Here is a 26059-nt window from a genome sequence, read left to right on the forward strand (position 1 = left end):
TTCCTTCATAATATATTTTGGTATCTGATATATTTAAGTTTTCTTTTTGTTTTTCTTTATAAAATATATCTTAGCCATCTCTAAATGATAATAATAGAACTATTCAGAGCTAAAACTTATATTGCACTTAATATCTACCAGACATTGTAATGCTTTACACATATTATTCTATTTATTGACCATGAAAGACTTTATGGGTAAGTATTATTGTCTTTGTTTTATAGATGAAAATGCTGAAGCACAGAAAAGTTAACTAATTTACACAGTCACACAGCTATTAAATGACAGAACTGGGTTATTGATGTAGGCAGTCTGGCCTTGGAGTCTGTACTTGTGACCATGATCTGAATCAATGTTGTAAACATGTTCTGCCAACATATCATTACAACAAAAGGTTGATTAGGTAAATTCAATGAAATGTTGCTCCTTGTTAGAATTAGCAATATAATTGGCAAATTTTAGGGGGAAGTCTAAGTGGGGTTATTATTTTGTTATTTAAGATTTGAGAAAAATTCAGCACTTTCCTCCAAATAAAACAAAACAACTAACAAATATAAAACTGACTCTGAGGAGAGGAATGGGATTTGAGGGCTTGTATTATCCAGATTACTGGATTCACAGAGTTGTAAGCCTCTTGCTTAAACAGGCTATGTAAATGGGATCAGGTCCTTGATCTGTCTGAACATGAATTTTTCAGCCTGTCACTGAGCACTAAGTCCTTCTCTTGTGCGCCTAAAGATATTTATAATTTGTTTGTGATTTATTTAAATTTGCCTGAGTGTGGGAGCACTGCATCTTTTACGTTCACTTCACTGCCTACTTTATTCTATTTGGGAAACTCTGTTTTCTTAAGAGACGTTTCTCTGAGAACCCATTTTCATCTGAAGTTTATGAAATAGCATGCTTAATACAGCACACAATTCATTCTACAATTTTCTTTATTAAGGTACTTAGTGGACAAGGCAGCTGGTTGTGGGTGTACAAAGATAGCTACAAATCTCCTCAGACATTTGTTTCTGTTTGATAACTTTGCTGGTGAATATTGGTTAAAATTATCATTTTAGAGAACTCATTAACCTCAAAAATGAATGGTGCTAGAAGATATTTTCTAATCAAATTGAAGTATTTCTCTGTCATGTAATTACTATCTATAACAAACATAATATGATTATCTCAGTTATTTATTTTAGTCAGAGAATCTTTCTTAATACACATATGGCATCAAAATGTTAAGTATGTGTTTGGCCTGACCAGTGGTGATGCAGTGGATAGAGCGTCACCCTGGGATGCTGAGGTCCCAGGTTCGAAATCCTGAGGTTGCTGGCTTGAGCGCAGGGTCACTTGCTTAATTCCATGGTCACCAGATTGAGACCAAAGATCATTGGCTTGAAGCCAAGGTTTGCTGGCTTGAGCAAGGAGCCACTGGTTCACTGCAGTCCCCTGCTCAGGGTATGTATGAGAAGCAATGAACAACTAAAGTGACACAACTACAAGTTGATGCTTCTCATCTTCCTTCATTCCTGTCCGTCTCTGTCTTTGTCTCTCTGTCACTAAAACAAAACAAAACAATTAAGTATGTGTTCTTTCACCTCTATGCTGTATATCTTCTATTGATCAGCCTCTAAAGAGACATATATGGTGCCTTTAAAAAAAATTAACACTTCTACCTACTGAAAAAGCTCTTTTCTTCTACCATCTTCATTTTTTCTCTTTATTGTTTTTTTCCCAGTCACATGCTTTCTCACTTTAACTTCTTGCCATGTCTCTTTGTCAGAAGTGTTTATTTTCCTTTTTCTGGGTCCTAAAGATTGGTAACAGCAGTGCTAGCTGTAACGCTGAGTCCTGGGTTCAGATCCTGACTGGGCTAGCATTACTAGGGAGGAGAGATGAGAGTGGCTACAACAGACTGAATGGTTTATTGTATTTGAGTTGCACCAATGGGAGACATCAAAGAAATAGAACATATTTTATTCAGTTTAATATGCCTCAATAGGGGGCATCCTAGTTTTACATGACATGGGAGAAGGCATAGCTCTCCAATCCTTTCCCCATGGACATGTCAGTAAAATAGGAATGGGTAAACATTGGAAAGGCAGGGATTATTATGACAGGGCCTACTGGAGTTAGAGAGCATTACGGTGGTTACAGTGTAGCTTACAATGCTGTAGCAGATGAAAACTGATTTGTTGTGACTGTGATTTTATTAGTTTTCCATTGCTGTTGTAACAAATTACCAAAAACTCTCTGACTTAAACAACATAAACTTATTAATGACACTTCTGATCATCAGAAGTCCTAAAATCAAAGGGTTGGGAAGGCTGCATTCCTTCTGGAGGCTCGCAGGGAGAATTTGTCCCTTAGCTTTGTCGGCTTCTAGAGACTGCCTGTATTCTTTGGCTTCTATCTTCAAAGCCAGTATTCACATCATTTTGACCTCTGCTTCTGTCATCATATCTCTCTGAGATTCTTATAAGGGGCCCTGTTACATTGGGCCCACCTACATAATTGAAAAAATCTCCCCATCTCAAAATCCTTTCCTTAATCACATCTGCAAATCCATTTTGTCAAGTAAGATAACATCCCCTGTTTACGGGTTTTGGGGATTAGAATGTGGACATCTTTGGGGGTCCATTATTCTTCCAATCACATACCTGTTCTACCAGCTGCTTGTTTTTTTACTACTATTGATATCAGGCTTAGGTAGATTGATGTCAGCTGGACTGCACCATTTTTAGTGTTATTTTTACTGTTTTGAATCCTTTTCCATGTAGAAACCCACAACTGTGGTCTGATGAATCTACAGAATAACATGAGTTCAAATCCCCCGAACCTTCTTAATGCATGCGTTCTCTGTACTTGATCTAGAGACTCTACTGGGATTGGAAATCTCTGGGGGTATTGTGCCCACTAAACATATAAATTAAAATTTAATCCTCTGGGTAAAGATCCCAAATTCACAGAATTCCATCCAGTTATATCTCTCCACTAAGATCTGACAGTTCTAAGAGCCTGCAAGTATTGTTAACGTTACCCGCTCATGGCCAATTTCCACAAAGCATAATATAAAACCACTGCATCATCAAGTTAAATGTGTGACTCTCTGTCAGCATCAGCCAGCACAGAAAAAGTTCTTTCTGCTGAAATGATAAGAGAGAGGTATCTTGTTCTTGCCCCACAAGTTCTTCATTCTCTTTGTCTCCATACTTTGATTAGAGAAACTGGCATGGAGAGTAGGAGGGGAAAGAGGAAAGAGGAAGGTGAAATGACAGACACCAGGTGGTAACTTACAAGATACACATTGCACACTAAGGACAATATAATGTATTGAAGGAATTTAGATAGATGAGGCGGTCTAGGGAGTAGTCCAGAGTTATTACTGGGTATTTTGGCTTGGCGACATTGGGCGTACGGAAGCTCCATTTACTGTGGTGGGAAACAAAAAAAAAAGAGCAAGGTTTGGAGGTAAGACACAGGTTAAGTTGGAATTGGTTATGGAACATCAAAGTGGAGATGGCAGACAGGTAATTGGCTATATGGGTCTTAGGATCAGGAGAGATTTGGGCTCGCAATGTGGATAACTCGTCAGGGTAAGGATGGTAATTGAGAGCACTACTGGAGATAGTGTAAGAGTTGAAAGAAAAGATAGCATAAGATGGAGGCCTGAGGAGCACCAATATTTAGAGGACAGGCAGGGGAAAAATCTGTAAAGGAGACTAAGGAATGGTTATAAATTGGTAAATCAGAAAGAATTGACATATTAAAAAATTTGTACCCATTCCTCAGTGCTTTGGAAACATGTTTAATCACAATTAAATGTATTTTTTTAAAACATTTTTTATTTATTCATTTTAGAGAGGAGAGAGACAGACAGACAGAAAGGAGGAGCAGGAAGCATCAACTCCCATATGTGCCTCAACCAGGCAAGCCCAGGGTTTTGAACCGGCGACCTCAGTGTTTCCAGGTCGACACTTTATCCACTGCGCCACCACAGGTCAGGCATACAATTAAATGTAATTTGAAAATAGTTTCTTTTATATAAAACAGGGCCAATAATTCCATACTTGCATCAAAGGGTAATAACAGTGGTAATTCATGTCCATCAAAATCATTGGAGGACTTGCAAAGACACAGCTTGCTGTATTTCTGATTTAGTAGTAGCAGCAGTTTTAGATTCAGTAGATGTGAGGTGGGAGGTCCCAGATTTTGAATTCTGCATAAATTCTGAGATGATGCTGATAATGCTGGTCTTGGGACCACCTTTTGAGAACTACAGTGTAAAACAAATGTAAGGAATTATGCTTTTGAATTTATAGCAAAGTCCACTGAGTACTTGTAAAGCCAGTAGGCACGGCCACTATCACAGCCACCTGGCCCATGCAGGTTCGCATTAGATTCGACAGACAGTAATGAAACAACGGAGCCAAGAACTGGTGGGCCATTACCTTTAATCCTAGCTTGTACCCAGTAGGCAAGTAATCACACAGTGGGAAAACACTTCCCTTCCCATTCAGGGCTCCCAAAGCCACTGACTTATCCGAGTTTCCTAGAATCAAAGGTTTCTAGCTCACTAGTCTTATTCACCTCTGTTCCCCATCTCCTTCTCTCTGCACAAACTGGCTTCTCCTTTAGCATTCTGCCATCTTGGCTGCTTCTCCTGGCCTCCTCCACGTGGCCTTTCTCTGCTCTCCTCTCTAATGCTAATCTCAGGAACCGAGAGAGAGCAAGCTCCTGGTCTGCTCCCATTTTATAGTATAGAAATCAAAACCTTTAATCCAATATACAAATAAGGAAGTCTCTGATACAAAGTCGCTTATCTGAGGCATAATGGGATTCCTCAAGAGAGTGCACCACCCTACATCAAAAAGGGTGGGAAGGGCTTAGTCCTAAAACCAAGCCCCAGGCTACAAGGATCCTGCCTGCCCCCAACACACATTAATATAATCATGCCCATTCCAAGCAAGAAGGGCAACTAATATCACCTGGCCGACGGGTTTCCACGTGGGCAGTGCCATCTTTAACAAAGTGAACATAATATATTTTATCTGCCCAACAGTACTTCTCCAATGTTGTCTCTTTCACTCCCTAATCTTTTTTTTTCATTCTTGTTATTGAAACATCTTAGTTCTGCTTCCTACTTAGCAATATCCATTTATGTACGTGTAAAATTTTATAAGTGCAGTATTTTGTTGATTATTTACATAACTTGATTAAGGATAGGAAAATATTTTGGTATTTCTTGTGGGGAGGAGATAAGAACTATTTGGAGTAAAAAATGGTGGGATTTATTCTTTTTTTTCAAAGTCAATTGGATGTAGTATGCTACTTCTTACCTACTTTCAAAAATCCCATTAGAGAACTTGTAATTTGATCCAGAGGGAACAGCATGAGAGTCAGGTAAGAGGAAAAATTGACCTCATTCTTCAGTCTTTTCCTAAATGCTGAGAAATGTGCACCTCAATGCTGCCTTTTTCAATCTCACAAAACAGGGAATCAGGAAAACGCATTAGCACCCTTGTACAGACTAGGAACACAGAGCTGGGAGGCGACTGGGCCCCGTCAAGACAGAAGGAAACTGGGGGAGGGGAAGAAAAACTTCCTTAGGTAGAGTAGAGTATCTGCAGGCCGTGGGAAGAGAAGGGAAATGGGGAAATGTACCTCGGGCGGCAGCCAGACACTTTGCCTCTGGGCATGTGGGAAAGTGAGGGCTGAGGGAGAAAGGCTGCCCGAAGTGAGATCCCAGGAGCTTCCGCTGCTGCTTTTGAGTGAAGATCTGGAGAGCCAGAGCTTTCTGCTCCACTTCTTCCCGCCTGGAGGCCATTTCTGCAGATTTAACCGTGATAAAAAGGGAGCGCTGGACAGAGTCAGCCTAAGCCAGAAGTGCCGCCTGGCTCACTACAGACCCCGCTTCGGCCCCTGGACTAGGCGGGAGAAGTGGCCCTCGGGACTGCTGAAGTTCCTCTGTGGAGAGGGAGGGCTCGTCAAGCTCCTCTCCAATCACTGTGGCCGCTCCTAGATTTGCATGTTTTATGCTAATAGACCTCCCGCTCAGCTCCCCCGCCCCCTGGGGGTCTGGGGCCAAGGCGGGCAGTCGAAGGTGAATATATTAGGATAATGAGGCGGGTTTCTCCCGGGCTTAGGAGGGGGCACGCTGCCGCCGAGCCAGGGACCGAGACCGCGCGGGGGAGGGGCGGGAGCGGGAGCGGAGCCGGGGGCGGGACGTCGGCTGCGGGCGCGCGCACTCACACACACTCAGACACACATGCGAGCATCCCGCAGGGTATTTAAGGCTCGCACGCGCGAGGCTGCAGAGATCCTGGGGGCAGCCGCGACTTCGGCCTTGCCACTCGCTTTTGCTCCTTGGGTTATTTCGTTTCTTCTCTACTCTGTCCCCAGGGCACCCTTTTTTGCGCTGCGCTCCCGCCGCAGCTCTCAGCTTTTTCGCCTGGACCTGAGTCCAGGTGGGAAACAGTAGGCGTGCGGAAAAACACCGAGTAGCTAGAAATAAGACGGACCAAGAGACGCAACAGGTCCGCGCTGCGGGCGAGGGGAGCGGCGCCACTGCAGCCCTCGCCCACTGTCCCCCGGCTCCTGTGCGGCCGCCCGCGGGGACCTCGGAAGAGGCGGCAAGGCCACCCGTGTGGGCTTCATTCAGGCTTTAACCTTGTCACCAGTCGCTAGACTGAGGGTGCTGTTCACCCCCAGTTAAGAGAGAAGGCGGCGGAGGGCCGTCCACGACCGCTGGTCTCGGCGGCGAGGATAGCGGAGGTTTATCTCTATGCGGCCCCGCTCGCACGCCGCCAACTAGTTGAACAGCCACCTGGACTGAACTTTGGAGGAATCGCCCTTTCTCTTTCCTCTGAAGAGTATTGGAAGTGGAAGAGGTGGAAGGCAGCCGACCCCGCCACGATGCTGCTGAAGAAGCCTGCAGGGAAAGGAGGGGCCCAGGAGCCGAGCTGCGAGGACCCGAGCCCCGCGGGGCAGCGTTGTGCCCGGACCTTGTACCCGTGCGGGGCCCTGGCGGCCCTCCTGTCAGTGGTGGCCGTGATGTCCTGTCTGTACCTGGGGGTGAAAACCAACGATCTCCAGGCGAGGATCGCCGCTCTTGAATCCGCCAAAGGGGACCCTTCCATCCGTCTGCTTCCTGATTGCCTGGATGAGCTCAAAGCAGTGGTGCAAGAGAAAGTGGAGCGACTTCTGGCTCAGGTGTGAAAGGCTGGGGTGTTTTGCACGTGGATAACATCTTGCACAGGCGTGATTCTGTGTATACGACCAGCCTGTACCCTTACTGTCCGCATACTTGGTGTGGCTCTGTGTGCATGTACGAGCTGACCATCTCATTGTAGCATATATTTGTATGTGCACATCCTTTGATGTCACCCTCTCTGTCTGTATCATCTTCCCTAGCTCTCCTGAAGCTTTGCATGTTAAACACAGATGGAGCTCTAAAAGGCGGAATGGTGACCAGAATGGCAGGGTGGCATTTTATCTTCTTTTAGTTTTCTAAAGTCTCATGTGAATCTTTCCCACTATTGTGGATAATATTCCTTGCAGAGATAACATCTGTTATGTTTTTCATAGTCCTAAAAAGGTTGGGATCATATGTGTTATTATATATAAATGGTAATCACTTTTGAAAGTAAAATAACCCTAAATGTGATTTAAAATCAATCATTTCATCCACTGAATATTCTCATAGTAAATTTTTTTTATAGTAGCTTAATATTTTCTTTTCTTTTGTAAAAGATACAGTGCCAGGGGTATTTATGAATGCAGTGGCATTAGACTTGAGAGTTTAAAGTAATTTACATTTTATATCAAAATCAAGGGTAGCTTTAGACTAGACTTAGGTGGTTTTCTGGAACTTGCTCTTCAAACAGAGAGGCTGTTTGGCAGTAGTTGCAGTATAACATGATAAACAGTTGACCTTCATGTATAAAATATTGGCTGTTTTAAAACACATAACTTACCTAGAACTGCATCATGTTAATGCCATTTTTTTTCCATTGATTGCATATGTTTGAGCTGAGAGAGAGTGGTGGTAGTTGAACAATGGAGAAAGATGTTATACAAGTCTAGCAGTCTTGGTATCATGTCAATGATCATTTTCTTTTTTTAGGGCTTGGATACTGTTACCTTTTGACTAGCGTCCAAGTACATATGTAAACTTTAGTTATGCAGGCTATCAAATACTGGTGAATCAAGCATATGGTTAGAGAAACTCTAAAGAACCCATTTCTCCATAAAGCTACTGATGCCTCTTAATACCTCTTTTTTTTCTCTCTCTGCAGAAATCATATGAACATATGGCTAAAATAAGAATCTCAAGAGAAGCACCTTCAGAATGCAACTGCCCAGCAGGTAAAATGGAACTTATTTAACAAGATTGGCTCCATAGCAGAGCATTTTAAAACAAAAGTTCCATGTCTGTCAAGTCTACCTGTAATAATAGTAAAGAAAGAATGCAGACCCAACTTACTTTAATAAAATCAACATGTCTTAGTCAAAAGAATGGCAAATAAAGCTACAAATATTATTTTAAGCAGCATACCAAGGTCTGTTATGAGAGAGCAAAGAAGGGAGAGATAATCATTAAAGAAAATATGGCAAGATGATGTACAAAGATAAAATTCAGATTCAAAGGCTGAAAAATATTGTTCAATTTTAAGGTCTGTGGTGAAAAGGACTGCAGAACACGTTAGATTCTGAATTCCCTTGTGGTGAATGTTGGATTAGTATAAGTTTCCGTTTGCTCCTTGACATATCATTATGTTAGTAAAAGACCTTAACTTCCTCTCCTGCTTTTATTTTTTTCTATCAAAAAAGTTCCTTATCCTATAGCTAAAGGAAATTAGTTCTTTATTGTGGACTTCTCCTTAAAAACTACTGTATTCTCAATGACCTCTCAGAAAAGGGTCTTATATTTTTACTTTTTTTTTTTCTGTGCAGCTTTAGGGGACTATATTAATGACAGTATGTTAATAGATGGATAGAAAAGAGATATCAATGAATGAAACCTCTAGGTAATCATTAACTTTTCCTTCCCAGACCTCTGAGGCTAGGGAGTCAGGCATCTGTGGACCTAACAATTTAGAAGCCATTTGGAATATGTCTGTGGGAAAACGTCTTGTGGATTCAACTGATAAAAGCCATGAAAAACTCCCATGAGTCAAGATACTTATTTCAGATAACTGTTGTTAATACATTTATGAACATTTATTTTCTTTTACCATCACTTATGAAAAAGTGAGTCTCTTACATTTTTTGTAATGTTGAGAAACACAATCTTTAGATACTTATATATAGAAAGGCTACTTCCTGTGTTTTTTCCTATTGAGTTTTTTTCTCTCACAATAACTTGTTTTTCCTCACAATAACGCATCTAAACCAGGTACCATATTTAGAATTTTTAAATGTCAACTCCCAGTTGTACATAGAAAAGTTTTACTATTTATGTTCTGCTTCATTGTTGACCATAATGGAGCTGTATTCTTTTTTTTTTTTGTAAGTGAAGCCCTTTCAATTGAGAAGACATATACATTAAATAACTGGGAAACGAATTAATGTTTGTTTTGATGTAGATTTCATTCTTGGTTGTCTTAAGTTGGAAAAAATCTCAGAAGTCAGAAATTCAAGGAAAACACTTTTCTGGTGCAGGAATTAACTCGTAAAACCTCATCAGCTTGGAGGGATTAAATTCTCAAAACAGTTGGTATAGACTTCACTGTTCATACCACTTATAGTCCAGCATTTTCTGTATTCAGTGCTCTTGTGGGGTGTGTGAAAAGTAAGTAGCATTTATTGAACTGGGTAAAAAGTAGGAAAGTGACAACGACAGAACTGAGTTCTGGTTTATTTTGTGCAATTAGCTGCTTCACGAAATTGATATAAGCTGGTTGTTGAAGTCTAATACGTAATCTGGAAGAAAGATATTATATTTAGAGTTTATCTTACATTATCTCAGAAGATTATTATGAACCACTTTTCTTCTTAACATATTAATTGAATAATAAATAGTGATTTCACAGTAATGACAAATAAACAATAAATGGTGATATCCTTGGCAGTTTGTTGGCCCTCACTAACGGCTGTTTTACTTTCTTGCCACCACTAGAGCTCCACATTACATCAGTTTTCAGCAGGTTACTTGAGAGGTAAATATTTTAAGGTATACCTTTCAGTGCACAGAAGCTAACAGGTTTCTTGCTGACAAACCACTACTTGAGAAACATTCTCTTCTGCCTGTGGAATAATCAAATGTCATCAAAATAAATGTATTATGTTGAAAGTAGTATCCTGAGGGGAAATTAGCTATTTTGATTTAAGGTCAGTGAATTATTGTTTTAGGGAATGAACGGGCTGGCCAAGAGGATTAGAAAGGAGATACAGTGCTTCCCACCTGGTTGGGCTCTAACCCTTGTTTGCAGTGACTAAGGGTTGTCACCCAGACATCTGTTTGTAGGGCAGAGTGAGACAAGTCTGTGACCTCAGCTTGCTCAGTTCCTGTGGACAGATGCCCACTCCTTGAAGTTGACACTCTTGTTGACAGTCTCCGTCACAGAGCCAAAGACTGATAGCAAAGGATTAATGAATGCTGTGTTGTTTGTGTTCACTTTAATTGCTTTTGATAGAACACAGTCCCAGTGAGATTTATCCAGGTAGGCAACAAGGAAATTATAGAATTTATGGATTTTTAAAAATAGTTGTTTTTTTTAAACACAGGAAGGAGCTTGTGTGGGAGAGGGATGAGAAAGAATACTGAATAGTTTTTAATTATAGGAAAAGCACTCTCTTATTTAATCTTCACAACAACCCTGAGAGTTAAATATTTGTGATCTCATTTTATAGATTAGGAAACTGGACTCAGAAGGTGACTTAGCATAGTAAAGGCAAGGTCAGGATTCATGCCCACATCTGATAGAATCAAAAGTCCAACGTCTAGTGAGGAATAGAGAATGAGTAGAGGTTTTGGAGCTGGATAGTTCTGGATTGAAATCCTGGATCTGCTACTAAATAGCTGTGTGACCTTGGTCAAACTAATGAACTCTATATTCCAGTTTTCTCATCTGCAAAAAAGTGGCTACTAGTAATACCTCTGGTTAGATAATAAATTAAACAGTTTGGCATATTGGTGGTTACTCATTAGGTAATAGCAATTACTATTCTTTTTGCTATATCATATGCTATTTAGCTCTAATCTGGTCCATATGGACATATGTAGAGGTGGAAAAACCAAGGTCTGGAGATATGTAACTTGCTGAAAACCCAATGGCTGATGACAAGTTTCGGAATAGAACACTGTGCTTAATTAAACAAATATATCTATAGATCATTCATGCAGATTATCTTTCACACAACTCAGTATCTCAGTGCTACACCAAGATATTTATATTAGTCTACTAAATTATTTTTACCAAGACTGAAGAAAAAACTTGATGTTTTATAAACCACGATTGAAGTATATAAAAACCTGGGCTTAAAAACATGGGGGATATTGAAAAATGTCTTTATATTTGATATAAGATATTTATAAAAAGAAATACTTTAACTTTCTGACTCATTTCCACACTTATTTTTAATAGGTTATTGAAATATAACTAATGAGAACTACCCATTTTAAGTGTATAGTTTAAAGATTTAAAAAAGAAATTTATGAAGTTGGGCAATCGGCACTGCAATCCAATTTTAGATTACTTGCATCACCTCTGAAAATTCCCATTTACATTTTTATATGCTCAGAAGCTTTATTTTTAAAAATATTTACATTAAAGAAACTCCACAATAAAATTTAAAAGACCATACAAATTCGAGTTTTGTATAGCAGAATATTTGACTCAGCAGTACCTGAAGCTTGGACCTTCTGCTGGGCATCTGTGGCTTGGCCTCTGTAAAACTTGACCCTCATATTTAAGAATAAATTGACTTTTTGTTTTGGGTGTAGAATTCTGATTTGAATTCTGTTTTTGGAATCCTGCATTAAGTATGTATAAACCAGGCATATTTATATGGGAGGGTTTCTGTGTTCCAACTGATAAGGAATACTGGAAGCCAGGCAAACACATAATGTTTTGATCACAAAGCTTTCTGTGCCTTACTCATCAGTAGTTTTGCCTGCCCAGGGTATTAGATGTAAGAGCCTCTGTGGTGTAATGGACTGAGGATGTGAATGGGCAGTCAAGAATTCTAATCCTGGCTTTTCATTCACCTGTCATACGGTCTGGGGCAAGTCATTTCTAAGAATGACTTTTACTGACTCAATTTTCATATCTTTCCAATAGGAATGTTTGACGAGAATGATTTTGAAAGGCCTTGGTCAATTCTTCAGGCATAAAGAGCCTCTGTGTGCCAAGTAACCTGCTAGACCCTTGCAGTATGCTGATGCACAGGCGGACCTGACATCTGCCCTCATGGTGCTTACGTTTCAATTAGGATAACAGACATTTATTTAAAATTGACATAGATTTACAGGCATGACAGTTGCCACCAAGAAAAAGAAATGTGTGCTTTGAAGCATGTGACCAAAATTTCTTTCATGTTGTCAATACTAAGAATAGTTTTTAAATTTTCTCTGGGAGAAAAAACCAGAAATTCACAGTCAGAGAAAATCATATGGGAAAATCTGGCTTCTGATAATAGATAACACTGTTGTGACTGGCATAGCCAGACCTGGGTTTTGGCTTTCCAAACATTTATGGTCAGCTAAAGGTGCCCAGACACCTGGTTTACCTATACTGATACCCAACTGAAACAAAGAAGTGGCTTTAATGTAAAAAAAGGGTGGTAGTTTATTCTTCTACATTTCTCCTAAAAAACAGTGAAATTTAGGTTGAATATGAGTCAAAACTTTTTGCCTGGTGGTACTGAACAGGACCAGACCCTTGGACACTCACTGATAATGATGAAATGCAGCAGAGCTAGTCATCTGTTTGGAGAGTTTAGCTAGAGATAAAAAAGATATGCCACATAACTTCTGAGCTCCCTTTACAGCCTTCAAGCTTATGAAAATGATTGTATACAAAATTTATTTTTATTTTTTATTTTTATTTTTATTTTTTTTTGCATTTTTCTGAAGCTGGAAACAGGGACAGTCAGACAGACTCCCGCATGCGCCTGACTGGGATCCACCCGGCACGCCCACCATGGGGCGATGCTCTGCCCACCAGGGGGCGATGCTCTGCCCATCCTGGGTGTCGCCATGTTGCGACCAGAGCCACTCTAGCGCCTGAGGCAGAGGCCACAGAGCCATCCCCAGCACCCGGGCCATCTTTGCTCCAATGGAGCCTTGGCTGCGGGAGGGGAAGAGAGAGACAGAGAGGAAGGCGCGGCGGAGGGGTGGAGAAGCAAATGGGTGCTTCTCCTGTGTGCCCTGGCCGGGAATCGAACCCGGGTCCTCCACATGCTAGGCCGACGCTCTACTGCTGAGCCAACCGGCCAGGGCCTGTATACAAAATTTAAAGTCCCTCTGATTTATAAATGTGAGTGATATTGTCTTTGGTGGCTGACTTTGTGGTATCTTCTCAATTTGGGATGAAAATAAATCTAAACTGTAGCTTTAAGGTTGCACATTCTTTACCATCATCTGAGAAGACCTTTACATTACTTTGCTAGCATGAATTACTGCTATAAAACATGTTTTTTCTACTAACATGGTTTTTCACTATGCTATAGTTATCCCTAACCAGCCACACACTGAACGGAAGGAGTGCATCCAGTCATAATAATGTGTGGATTTTCAGTTATGTGAGATAAAGAATAACGGTTTTCAGAAGAAAAGCAAATTAAAATGTTATGAGTGTTATTTAAATGAGAATAGTAGGCAATCTCCTCCTTTTGTAAGGCCAACAATACAATGTGACATCAAAGTGCCTCAAAGCATTCATGTTAAATGGTTTCAGTCCTTATAAGCATAGCTCCACTGATTAGAGCAGGGGTAGTCAACCTTTTTATACCTACCGCCCACTTTTGTATCTCTGTTAGTAATAAAATATTCTAACTGCCCACTGGTTCCATAGTAATGGTGATTTATAAAGTAGGAAAGTAACATTACTTTATAAAATTTATAAAGCAGAGTTACAGCAAGTTAAAGCATATAATAATAATTACTTACCAAGTACTTTATGTCGGATTTTTGCTAAGTTTGGCAGAATAAATGTTTATGAAACAACTTACTATATAGTTAAATCTATCTTCTTATTTATACTTTGGTTGCTCCGCTACTGCCCACCATGAAAGCTGGAACGCCCACTAGTGGGCAGTAGGAACCAGGTTGACTACCACTGGATTAGAGCAGTGGTCTCCAACCTTTTTGGGGGACCAGTTTAATGTTAGAAAATACTTTCACAGACTGGTCTTTAGGGTGGGACGGAGAAATGCACAAAATAAAATTATGTGACTGGTGTAAGAACTGTGTTATTTTTAAATATAATTGTCTAACTTACGAGACAAGCATCAAGAGTGAGTCTTAGATGGATGTAACAGAGGTCATTTAAAAAAAATAAAACATTGTTCAGACTTAAATATAAACAAAACAGAAATAATGTAAGTTATTCATTCTTTCTCTGTGGACCGGTACCAAATGGCCCATGGACCGGTAACGGTCCATGGCCTGGGGGTTGGGGACCACTGGATTAGAGTATCTTTCTCATGCACAAAGGTTGTGGGTTTGATCCCTGGTCAGGGCACAAACAGGAATAGCTCAATGTTTCTGTCTCTTTCTCTCTCCTTCCCTTCCTCTCTCTCTAAAATCAGTAAAACAACAACAACAAAAAACAGTTGGGATATAACACTTTTTAGTTGGTCAAGAAGTGGCAGCTGGCAAAATGGCCTGTTACCCAAAGGACCAGGGACAAATTATTTGCCTCTTGAAGCAGTGTTCATGTTTCTTAGTTTCTTTTCTGTTTCTCTTGTCTAAAATTTATTAAGATGCTAATTCTTCAAGTATTCTTTTTTTCTTTCTTACCTTAGTAATTTTGTTTTTTTCTTTTTGTTATGAGCTAGAAATTATTTAAGACCAGAGCATACATTCTGCTTAGGGGTTAATTCTCTCTTAGCTCATTGAAGAATGTATAGGTAGGTAAGAGTAGCTTCTCAGGCCCGCTGTGCTTCTGATTGGTTTGTAGCAGAAAAATCAACTACATGGTATTTGAAAAAAAGGTATTTGAATGCCAAAAGTAAGTGTAGGAATGGAGATGGAAGACATCCTTTTATCAACAAGATTGGGTAAATGGGGGGCTTATGGGGAAAACACGCCAGAATCAGGACTGTTTTACAGTCCAGGGGGCATTTTCTGTTGCAGGGGAACCTTACTAGACATGCTTCAGAATAACATCAATCTATGTTATCTTGAGTGGAAACCATCCAAAACATATTATGAAAAAGTATTTTTATTCTATTTTTCCTTTTGATAAACATTACTTGGTGGTTTGTTGGAAGCTGAGAACTGAAAACAGTGTATGAGTCAGCCTGGGTTGCAGTCTGTAGCCCAGTGTGGGACTACTAAACACAGAAGCTGCCCCCCCCCCCGCCCCGTTTGCCATTGGGGGTGAAGTTCCATACAGTATTTAAAGCACCATGATATTTATGAGTTTTTTTTTCAATTTGTGTTAGAAATGACTGTGACATACCCTCTCACTTAATTTGTAAACATAAATAGTTACTATTTTATTGAGATATTTTCAACAACCTTGCAATCAAAAAGGAAGAAATGCATAAGAATGGAAAACAGAAGTAAGTGGAAATCACTTGCAAATTAAAATTGAGCACTTTTCATTGGCATTATATATTCTTTCCAATAACTATTCTGTAAGTCATTTAAATCACTGGTCCCCAACCTCTGGTCCGTGGGCTATTTGGTACCGGTCTGCAGAGAAAGAATAAATAACTTACATTATTTCCGTTTTATTTATATTTAAGTCTGAACGATGTTTTATTTTTTAAAAATGACCAGATTCCCTCTGTTACATCCGTCTAAGACTCACTCTTGACGCTTGTCTCGGTCATGTGATACATTTATCCATCCCACCCTAAAAGCCGGTCCGTGAAAATATTTTCTGACATTAAACCGGTCCGTGGCCCAAAAAAGGTTGGGGACCACTGATTTAAATAACAGGTGCCCTGTAGAAATGCCACCAGATGGCAGGCACCTTCCCTTTGCGACCACAAGGAGGAGGAACTGAGCTGCACAGTGGGACTCAATCTGTTCTCCAGCTCCTTATCAATTAAGTTTCTAGCTACCTTCTATCTTTTGACTTCTGTTTGCAAAGGAAAAGATTTACAGAGGAAGCAAGTTATTTCTTTCATCTATATTTGAAGAATAGAATGTCCTACTTACCAGCTTTAAGATATTTAAAACAATCTAGTAAGTTTTGCTTTTGTACTAGTCAAAAAGTTTAGTTATTTAAGTTCACAGATATGTATTTGAAGGTAGTAGTCCAATAGGTAGATTTAATGAACTAACTGTAATTAAATTTACCATTTGGGGATCTTGTTTTATTTAGGTTTTATAATTTCTCAGAATCAAGAGTCATTTGTAGTCACTATCATGCTTTTGCCATGACATCATCTGTAGTCCCCATTTCTATAGTTGAAATACATTCTTTTTCTCGTTGTGTTCCTTAGTGTGACTGCTTAGTCTGATTTGCCAGGAATGTCAAAAACTGTGTCTGTTCATTTAGATATTAGTGATTTAGGTTTTAGGAGCTCTAGGCTTTGGATTATGTACACAAAGTTTTTATTCTTATATTTGAAATATGGTCAACACATATTTAAATACAATTATGCACATTTAGGCTAAGTGGCTGAGTAGATTTTATGAATTGTAAGCAGTTCTAGTTTGTGCATTGTGGTAATATTGAGAGTAAGAACACATCTAACTAGAAGAAGCCTGGTTCTGGCAGGGATAGAGCCTATTTTTCCTTTCTTTCTTTTTTTTTGCATTTTTCTGAAGCTGGAAACAGGGAGAGACAGACAGACTCCCGCATGCGCCCGACAGGGATCCACCTGGCACGCCCACCATGGGGCGACGCTCTGCCCACCAGGGGGCGATGCTCTGCCTATCCTGGGCGTCGCCATGTTGCGACCAGAGCCACTCTAGCGCCTGAGGCAGTGGCCACAGAGCCATCCCCAGCGCCCGGGCCATCTTTGCTCCAATGGAGCCTTGGCTGTGGGAGGGGAAGAGACAGAGAGGAAGGCGCGGTGGAGGGGTGGAGAAGCAAATGGGCGCTTCTCCTGTGTGCCCTGGCCGGGAATCAAACCTGGGTCCTCCGCATGCTAGACCGACGCTCTACCGCTGAGCCAACCAGCCAGGGCTTTCCTTTCTTTATCAAAGAGTTCACATGCAAGAAGAGTAAAACCATATCCCTGAATCTCTGGGAATCCAGTCTCTTTACCATCTTTCTGGGCAAGCCTAGTATCTTAGAGCTCCTAGTATAATGTAAATATGAACAATGGTTTGAAAGTCAGAGGAATTCTCCATTATAGCTCTGTCTCCACAAACCTCTTTTGCTTTTGCAGCAGCTAATGCGAGAGAAAAATCTCATAGAAGTCTCTCTTTCAAATCTATTTACAGGGCAAGAATGGTGTTTTGATCCTTAAGACACTAGAATTAAATATGCCTGGAAAATTGACACAGTTCTGTCCCAATATTCCTGTATGTTAGGTCAGTTCTGGCAATTGTGAAAGGTGGGATGTTTGAATTGCCCTTCTAGGAATTATGAAACTCCAATTTGTGTCTCTAGAATCCAGTTAACATTTTTTTAGATGTACATGATACAATAATAAGATAAAGCCTTTCCACAAACCATGAACGAACACCAACCTTTTGACTTGAAAGACATGCTTGTAATGCTAGCAAATTCTAGGACTTAGCCAGCAAACTTTGGAATTACAAATTCTTTTTTTTTTTTTAATGAAAAAATTAGGGCTCAAGGTCAGAGCTGACAAAGTTGGAATGGAAACGAGCTAATGAAATAACTGTCTTTCTGAGGATGGTTATCAACCTGGTTGGGGGTCAAGTGAGTTAAGTGGGTCAAGAATCAGGTGACTCTGGTGGGCAGACCCTGGTGCTCACTGCAAAGTGTTCTCACGGTATAATTGTATTCTACTTGTTGAGGGAGTGGGTTGGAGTCTGTCTACCAATCTTACTTATGTGCTCCATGGGTGGGTTTCTGGTTTATATCTGTGTATCTCTGGGGCTTGTTATAGTTCTCTATAGATGGTTCTCTATAAAAGTTCATAATGATTGTAATGAGCATCTGTCAACTGACTTGGTTGAAGACTTTTATTGTGGTTTATGTCTTCACACACACACACACACACACACACACACACACACACCCCAATATTCTTATCCCCATGCCTTCTTTACATTTTCTCTGAGGACTTTATGAGCCAGAACATATTAAAACTAATATAAATTTTGGCGATCAAATAGTTCAAGGTTTTTACAACACTTCTTAAAGAGGCTGACCTTTAAAAAAATTAAATCTTATGAGAAAACTCAGGGTATGAAATTGGATACAATGTTAGTAACCCAATGATTGACCTTGGAGGTCAGAGGGGACAGAGATCAAAACCATATATGCTTTTTTTTCCTGCTGCCCACCACCCTTCCCCAAGATGACCCTTGAGGTATCTCTAGAGAGAATCATAGGACTCTGTTAGAAAATTACTGAAAGTTCAGTGCCCATTATGATCCCAGCTCCTGTATCTAGAGATACCATATATTTATTGTCAGTACAGAACTCATCTCCAAAATTCTGTAGCTAGAAGCATTACTAGACATGATGAAAGCAAAAATATTTATTAAAATGAGTAGCCTTCAGAAATGAGTATAATATAATACTGTTTTTTAATAGGTTGTAGTAGTCTAGCAAAGGAGCTGTTGTTATGTAGGAGATGTAATTATAGTATAGCACCAGAAAGCTGGGAACATGCACCATGTAAGTGAGCATGGTGCTGTTCATCAGGAAGTCAACTTCAGCCTGTTTTTTTAGAGTCACATTTTTTTTTTTTTGTATTTTTCTGAAGCTGGAAATGGGGAGAGACAGACAGACTCCCGCACGCCCACCATGGGGCGATGCTCTGCCCACCAGGGGGCGATGCTCTGCCCCTCCAGGGCGTCGCTCTGCCGCGACCAGAGCCACTCTAGCGCCTGGGGCAGAGGCCAAGGAGCCATCCCCAGTGCCCGGGCCATTTTTGCTCCAATGGAGCCTTGGCTGTGGGAGGGGAAGAGAGAGACAGAGAGGAAGGAGGGGGGGAGGGTGGAGAAGCAAATGGGCGCTTCTCCTATGTGCCCTGGCCTGGAATCGAACCCGGGTCCCCCGCACGCCAGGCCGACGCTGTACCGCTGAGCCAACCGGCCAGGGCTAGAGTCACATTTTTTTAAGCCTTTAAGTCACAATATATTTCTTGCTTTTTATGGTGGTTTTGTGTTTTTCAAATTTATTCCTTTTTATTCTTACTTATTTTTAAATTCTAGATATTACTATGGGGTGTTATTACCAAGTTACAGTCACCCGTTATCTTTTTAATATGTTTATTTAAAGCAATTCACTTTTTTTTTTTTTTTTTTTTTTTTTTCCATTTTTCTGAAGCTGGAAACAGGGAGAGACAGTCAGACAGACTCCCGCATGCGCCCGACCGGGATCCACCCGGCACGCCCACCAGGGGCGATGCTCTGCCCACCAGGGGGCGATGCTCTGCCCATCCTGGGCGTCGCCATATTGCGACCAGAGCCACTCTAGCGCCTGAGGCAGAGGCCACAGAGCCATCCCCAGCGCCCGGGCCATCTCTGCTCCAATGGAGCCTTGGCTGCGGGAGGGGAAGAGAGAGACAGAGAGGAAAGCGCGGCGGAGGGGTGGAGAAGCAAATGGGCGCTTCTCCTGTGTGCCCTGGCCGGGAATCGAACCGGGTCCTCCGCACGCTAGGCCGACGCTCTACCGCTGAGCCAACCGGCCAGGGCTAAAGCAATTCACTTTTATATTACTAGTTAAAACTTAGATTGCAAAGTTGTATATGAAGAACATCTATTCCCCTAATTGTATTATTTATAGAAAATTTATATTGTGAGAAAAATTTAAAGATGCTTCTAAGATCTCTAAGACTTTCTTACTTGATTTTATTCTTGTGTTAAGCTAATAATGTTTATGTATTGAAATTTAAATTAACCATACAATGAGAATATATGAAAAGTACATTTGTATTTAAATAGTATTAGGAAAAGTCTTCTTCAGGAATTAACAGTATTTTGTACCATTTTGAATGATATATATATAGTACATTTCAGAGAGAAAGTGTAAATCTGGGTCCAATCATACTGTAACAAGTACTGCAAATGGAGATTTGAAAGACAATACTGTACCTCCCATTGAAATGCTTGTCCACTCTTGTCAGTAATACTATTTACTGTTCTAGTTGTAGTTGTGGACAGTAGTTTCACCTAGTGCAACACCTTCTTCAGTTGTCTTGTTGGATAGATAATAGAATGACCCAGTATCTGAACAAGTTATCGAGCTCTGTTGAGCATTTTATTTTCTCCTGAATGTATAGTTTTAATCTATGGGCTTCCAGGAACTCTGGAAGAGGAAAGTGACTTTTCTTTATTTTTTAAACTACTTTAGTTACTTTGCCTTTTGAGAGAAGACAATTATCAGTAAAGCACCAAAGATAGGAAGGCTGGAAAGATAATAAATGCCAGCCAAAGCTATTGTGAGCTGTAAAACAGAGCTTTAACCAAGCAAACTGTATCCCTTAAATTTACTTCCAAAACCTTCTAGACATACTGACAACTTCCTAGAAGTTTAAGCAGCTAGTCTGACTGTATGGCTTAGTACTACTATACATATTATACATCTGGAAGTTTTTAATAAAAAAAAAACCTCTAACATTGAGAAATTACATCCGTAAAGAAACCAGGGCTTTTATGTTCTTGTATATAGTTTCCCTCTGTGTGTAGTTATTTAACATTGTACATTTTAGCTACTTCTGAGGATACTTTCCTGAATATTGGTTTGGTTCTACAATCAAGTTTTATATGAGAAATGCTATGTATTGATGGTAAAATATATGTTATCATTCTTGGAATATGAAAAACATTTAATTTAGCCTGACCTGTGGTGGCGCAGTGGATAAAGCATCTACCTGGAATGCTGAGGTCGCCAGTTTGAGACCCTGGGCTTGCCCAGTCAAGGCACATATGGGAGTTGATGCTTCCTGCTCCTCTCTCTTTCTATCTCTTTCTTCTCTCTCTCTCCTCTCTAAAATAAATAAATAAAGTCTTAAAAATAATAATTTCTAAAGAAAAAATATTCATCATTAAAATTCTTTTAAAATTTATTTTGGAAAAGTATTCTTGAATTAACAGGTCTGCGTTATATTTTATGTTCTCTATGTGTGAGCCCAGGACACATCAGACTCAGTGTTTTATTCTTTTATGCCTTTATCTGAGTGAGCAGAAAACCCTTGCCTCTAGCATCAAGAAGAAAATCTTCAAGAAGAAATTCTAGGTAGAAAATTTTATATAATCAGTCACATTCATCCCCTGTGTATGGATGGCATACATCATTTCCCCCTCATTTTCTGTATTTTACAAGTCTTCACTTTTGTTTAATTGTAGTCACATGCCACTAGCAATTAAATTTTCACATGGCATTCACGGTTACAGGATGTGATGAGATGAATAATGTTCCTTGAACTCCTGAAAACCAAGAGTGGACACAGCAAACACTTCCGTTGACAGAGAAATGATGCTCTGTCAGGCTCAGTTAACAAGCATTGTTCTGCTGCAGTCTGATACTGGAGAACAGAGTTAGAGGACAGGACAGTTAGTTTGGGATCTAGCCATGGATTTATGCAGCAACAAAACCAGAAGATCTTCTATACCACTAAAGAGCTCTTAGTCTAGTCAGGCTGTTCTCCTTTCTATCTCCCTCTCCTTCTCTAGTACAAAAACTCCATCTTGCCTTCATTCTAAAGATGACACTCTACCTGGCTTACTGTTTGCCATTGATTTGATCTACCAGGAGCTTTCTTACCCTTAGGTCCTCCAAACTGTAGGCCTATCTGGGGCAGAAGCTATACTTATGATTAAATCTGGGAGCATGACTGAAAGACATTATGGTAAATATCAATAGTTTCCCCAAATTTCAAAAACTAATTTGTTCCTTTCTCAAAAATTACTGTTAAAAGATAATTTTCAAAATAGGTAAAGTTATGACTTCCATACACATATAAAAGGAACATCTGTTAAAGATTTTTACTAAATCACCAAGGGAGTAACAAGTAAGATCTTTTTTTTTTCTTTTTAACTTATTGGTGTGACACTGGATAAAATTATAGGTAACTAGTAGGATATTCAATTGAGAATTTAAAGATAGACACGTTGACAGTTGCAGAATATTGAAATCAATCTAAAAGTGGAGGCAAAACTGGACTTATTTACAGTGAGGATGGAAAATTGCTTTCACTCAGTCAGAAAGAAATTGCATGTTAATAGATACCTGCAGAGTTTTAAAACAGCTCCCAAAGAATCAGAATCTGATCAGTGAGAAGGTTGTGTTCTAGACCTGACAATGCATAGTTTTCCACTGGAACATATATTTCCTCCTATATTCCTAAAACAGCTATACAGGAAAAAATTTTTTAGGCAAGCAAAAAATTATTTTTACTCTTGCCTGACTAGGCGGTGGTGCAGTGGATAGAGTGTCGGACTGGGATGTGGAGGACCCAGGTTCGAGACTCCAAGGTTGCCAGCTTGAGCGCGGGTTCATCTGGTTTGAGCAGAGCTCACCAGCTTAGACCCAAGGTCACTGACTTGAGCAAGGGGTTACTCGGTCTGCTAAAGGCCCATGGTCAAGGCACATATGAGAAAGCAATCAATGAACAACTAAGATATCACAACGAAAAACTGATGATTGATGCTTCTCATCTCTCTCCGGTCCTGTCTGTCTGTCCCTATCTATCCCTCTCTCTGACTCTCTCTCTGTCTCTGTAAAAAAAAATTGTTTTTACTCTTTAGTAATGATTATTATTCTATCTCGTTGCGTATTCCATGGAGTTAGTGATTGGTATGCCTCTGTGTTACTGGCATGATTTACATAAATGGGCTTTAAATTTATAAGAATGAATTTTTTCTTTCTTTAAGTGAGAGGAGGAGAATTAGAGAGACAGACTCCCTCATGCACTCCAACTGGAGTCCACCAGGCAACTCCATCTAGGGCCAATACTTGAATCAACCAAGCTATCCTCAGCACCTGGAGCTGATGCTTGAACTAATCAACCAATCGAGTCACTGGCTGTGAGAGGAGAAGAAAGAGAGAATGGGAAGAAGGAGGGGAAGAGAAGCAGATGGTGGCTTTTCCTGTGTGCCCTGACTGGGGATTGAATGCCGGACATCTGTACGCAGGGCCAATGCTCTATCCACTGAACCAACCAGCCAGGGCTAATACTGAAATTTTGTTTAGGGTAGACCACTTTGAATGACTTCAGCTTCTTAAATTTTTATATCAATGAGTAGTTCCACTAATAATAAAGAAAGAGTTGCTGACCTTTACCTTGTGTTTTTGAATACTATGTCCAGGCTATTAATTATGTTATTTAAATAGGCCACATTTGCCTGGTGTGAGTGTGTGGTTGCCTCTGGGATTTTGTGTAGCTGTTTCGGTGATCCTGGCTTTAACTTCAAGTATCTTATCTATTAGTCTATGTTTTCCTTGGACACTTTCATCCAGTTCCCATTATGTTCATTAATGCCTCAGACAACTTGATCTTAGTCAATACTCCTAAGATTTACTTATCTATTCTCGGCCAGTTATCTCTCCTGGTAGCTCCTTCTTTGTTTCATCTCTGCCTCTACTATTAGCTATCACAGTGTTTACTAGCACCTCAATCGCTTCTGGCCTTTTGGCTAAGATCAAGTGTACTAGCAGCTCAATCAGTTCAGCCCTCTGCTGCCCAGGTAGATCAGATGCTCTTCTCTGCTCCTATCTGTTTATTTGCTTCCATCACTATCTGTTTGTTTGAGCCACTTGGGTTTCGGTAGATGAGTGGCTGAAACCAGATAATGGCCCTGTCTATACATCCTAGGAAGAAAATAGGTGAGAATGGGGGCTGAGGGTGGGTGAGGATACATTTAAACTACACAGTGATTGGTGGTTTTTGTGGGGAAATAATTATCTTCATTCCAAGCAGCTTATGTTCTGGTAGCCTCATGACTAGGTAGAGGAGAGAGTTCATTATAAATATTAAACATTTTGGCTATCAGTATCTAAAAGTTATATACTTTGGGTGATAACTGACCTCTGATATCACCTAACTCAATTCTGGCAAAGGTTAAAAGAATCATGTGTATAGTAGATTTTTAAAAATCTTTTTATTCAATTAACTAATAAAACATTTATTGTGATATACTATGGATGAGACCCTGTGCCATATGCCTTACTATTTAAAGAAATAAGTGGGCTGTGAAACTCTTGTGAGGTAGTAGTGGTGTCAGGTGTGCAGGCTGAAGACTGCAAGAGAAGTAGAAGATATAAAAATGTAGCCGGTAGCCAACTGTATTCAATTTTAATGATTTAAAACTACAATGGTAATTGATATTTCTACTCATATTTCCACTTCATTTACTCTTTATGATTTCAAAAATAGTACATGTTATTAGAGAAGTTAGTATTTGAATTATTATTTTTTTACTTTTTTTCCTAAGAACATTGAAAAGTTCTTTAATGAGTACGATGATATTTTGCAGAAATGCTGGTGACACACCAAATAGATGGCTTTTCTGGAGAAAAATGATCTCCATCAGTCATTAGGTCAAGTGTAACATTTTTAACCTCTCCCTAGGCTACCTTCCAGGGTAGTTATTTTTAAAGAGCTTTTGAGGCTCCGTCAACATCAGTTCAGGTTCTCTGGTCGTATTTTCTAGTGAAGACACTGGCTAGACTGTCTTAGGTTATAAAGAGCAGACATCCACTCAGGTGGCCTTAAGTAACAGTGCTGCTGGGAATTCTCAACTTTGTCACTATTGACATTTTGGACTAGATAAGTGTTTGTAGGAAGCTGTCTTGTGCATTTTAGGATGTTTATCAGCATCCTTGGCCTTTACTGACTAAAGGCAGTTGGACCTTCAATTTTTACAGCCGCAAGTGTCTCCAGAATTGCCAGATGTCCTGTAGGGGTCTTAATCACCCCCAGAGTAAGGAAGGCAGGACTATCAACCTTGTGCTGACGGCTCTAGGAGAGCAAGAATTGGAAGGCTATTAGAACAATCAGGATGTAGAGTATCTGTCCTTCCTTATTCCTGGTTTCATGTTCCACAGTTTCTGTTACCTATGCTCAACCACAGTCTGAAAATATTAAATGGAAAATTCCAGAAATAAACAATTCCTAAGTTTTTTTTTTTTTTTTTTTTTTTTTTTTTTTTTTTTTTTTTTCATTTTTCTGAAGCTGGAAACAGGGAGAGACAGTCAGACAGACTCCCGCATGCGCCCGACCGGGATCCACCCGGCACGCCCACCAGGGGCGATGCTCTGCCCACCAGGGGGCGATGCTCTGCCCATCCTGGGCGTTGCCATGTTGCGACCAGAGCCACTCTAGGCCTGAGGCAGAGGCCACAGAGCCATCCCCAGCGCCCGGGCCATCTCTGCTCCAATGGAGCCTTGGCTGCGGGAGGGGAAGAGAGAGACAGAGAGGAAAGCGCGGCGGAGGGGTGGAGAAGCAAATGGGCGCTTCTCCTGTGTGCCCTGGCCGGGAATCGAACCCGGGTCCTCCGCACGCTAGGCCGACGCTCTACCGCTGAGCCAACCGGCCAGGGCCAATTCCTAAGTTTTAAATTGCACACCATTCTGAGTAGTGTGATGAAATCTTACACTATCCTGCCTGAATGTGAACCACCCTTCGTCCAACATCTCCCACTGTTGACTCTCCTCTCTTGTTAGTCACTTAGTAGCTGTCTTTTTCTTTTCATTTTCCTTTAAGAGAAAGATTACTTAGAAAGTCACCGAAGAAGTGAGATGTAGAAGAAATGGGCTCAGGAAACAAGTTACAGCAAAAGAAGGCCTCTTGGAGC

General features: G+C 40.4%; 1 protein-coding gene across 1 annotated transcript in view; it reads left to right on the plus strand.

Annotated features, from left to right (window-relative positions):
• Positions 1 to 6330: 6330 nt before the first annotated feature.
• Positions 6331 to 26059, plus strand: part of COL25A1 (collagen type XXV alpha 1 chain) — a 603455-nt gene continuing 583726 nt past the window's right edge. Inside the window, exons 1-2 of the mRNA XM_066232766.1 lie at positions 6331 to 7203; positions 8289 to 8358. Of these exons, the coding sequence (XP_066088863.1) occupies positions 6907 to 7203; positions 8289 to 8358 (367 nt within the window). The 5' untranslated portion in view covers positions 6331 to 6906. The remainder of the gene's footprint in view (positions 7204 to 8288; positions 8359 to 26059) is intronic.

This window comes from Saccopteryx bilineata, chromosome 5 (assembly GCF_036850765.1).
Source record: "Saccopteryx bilineata isolate mSacBil1 chromosome 5, mSacBil1_pri_phased_curated, whole genome shotgun sequence".
Classification (NCBI taxonomy): Eukaryota; Metazoa; Chordata; class Mammalia; order Chiroptera; family Emballonuridae; genus Saccopteryx; species Saccopteryx bilineata.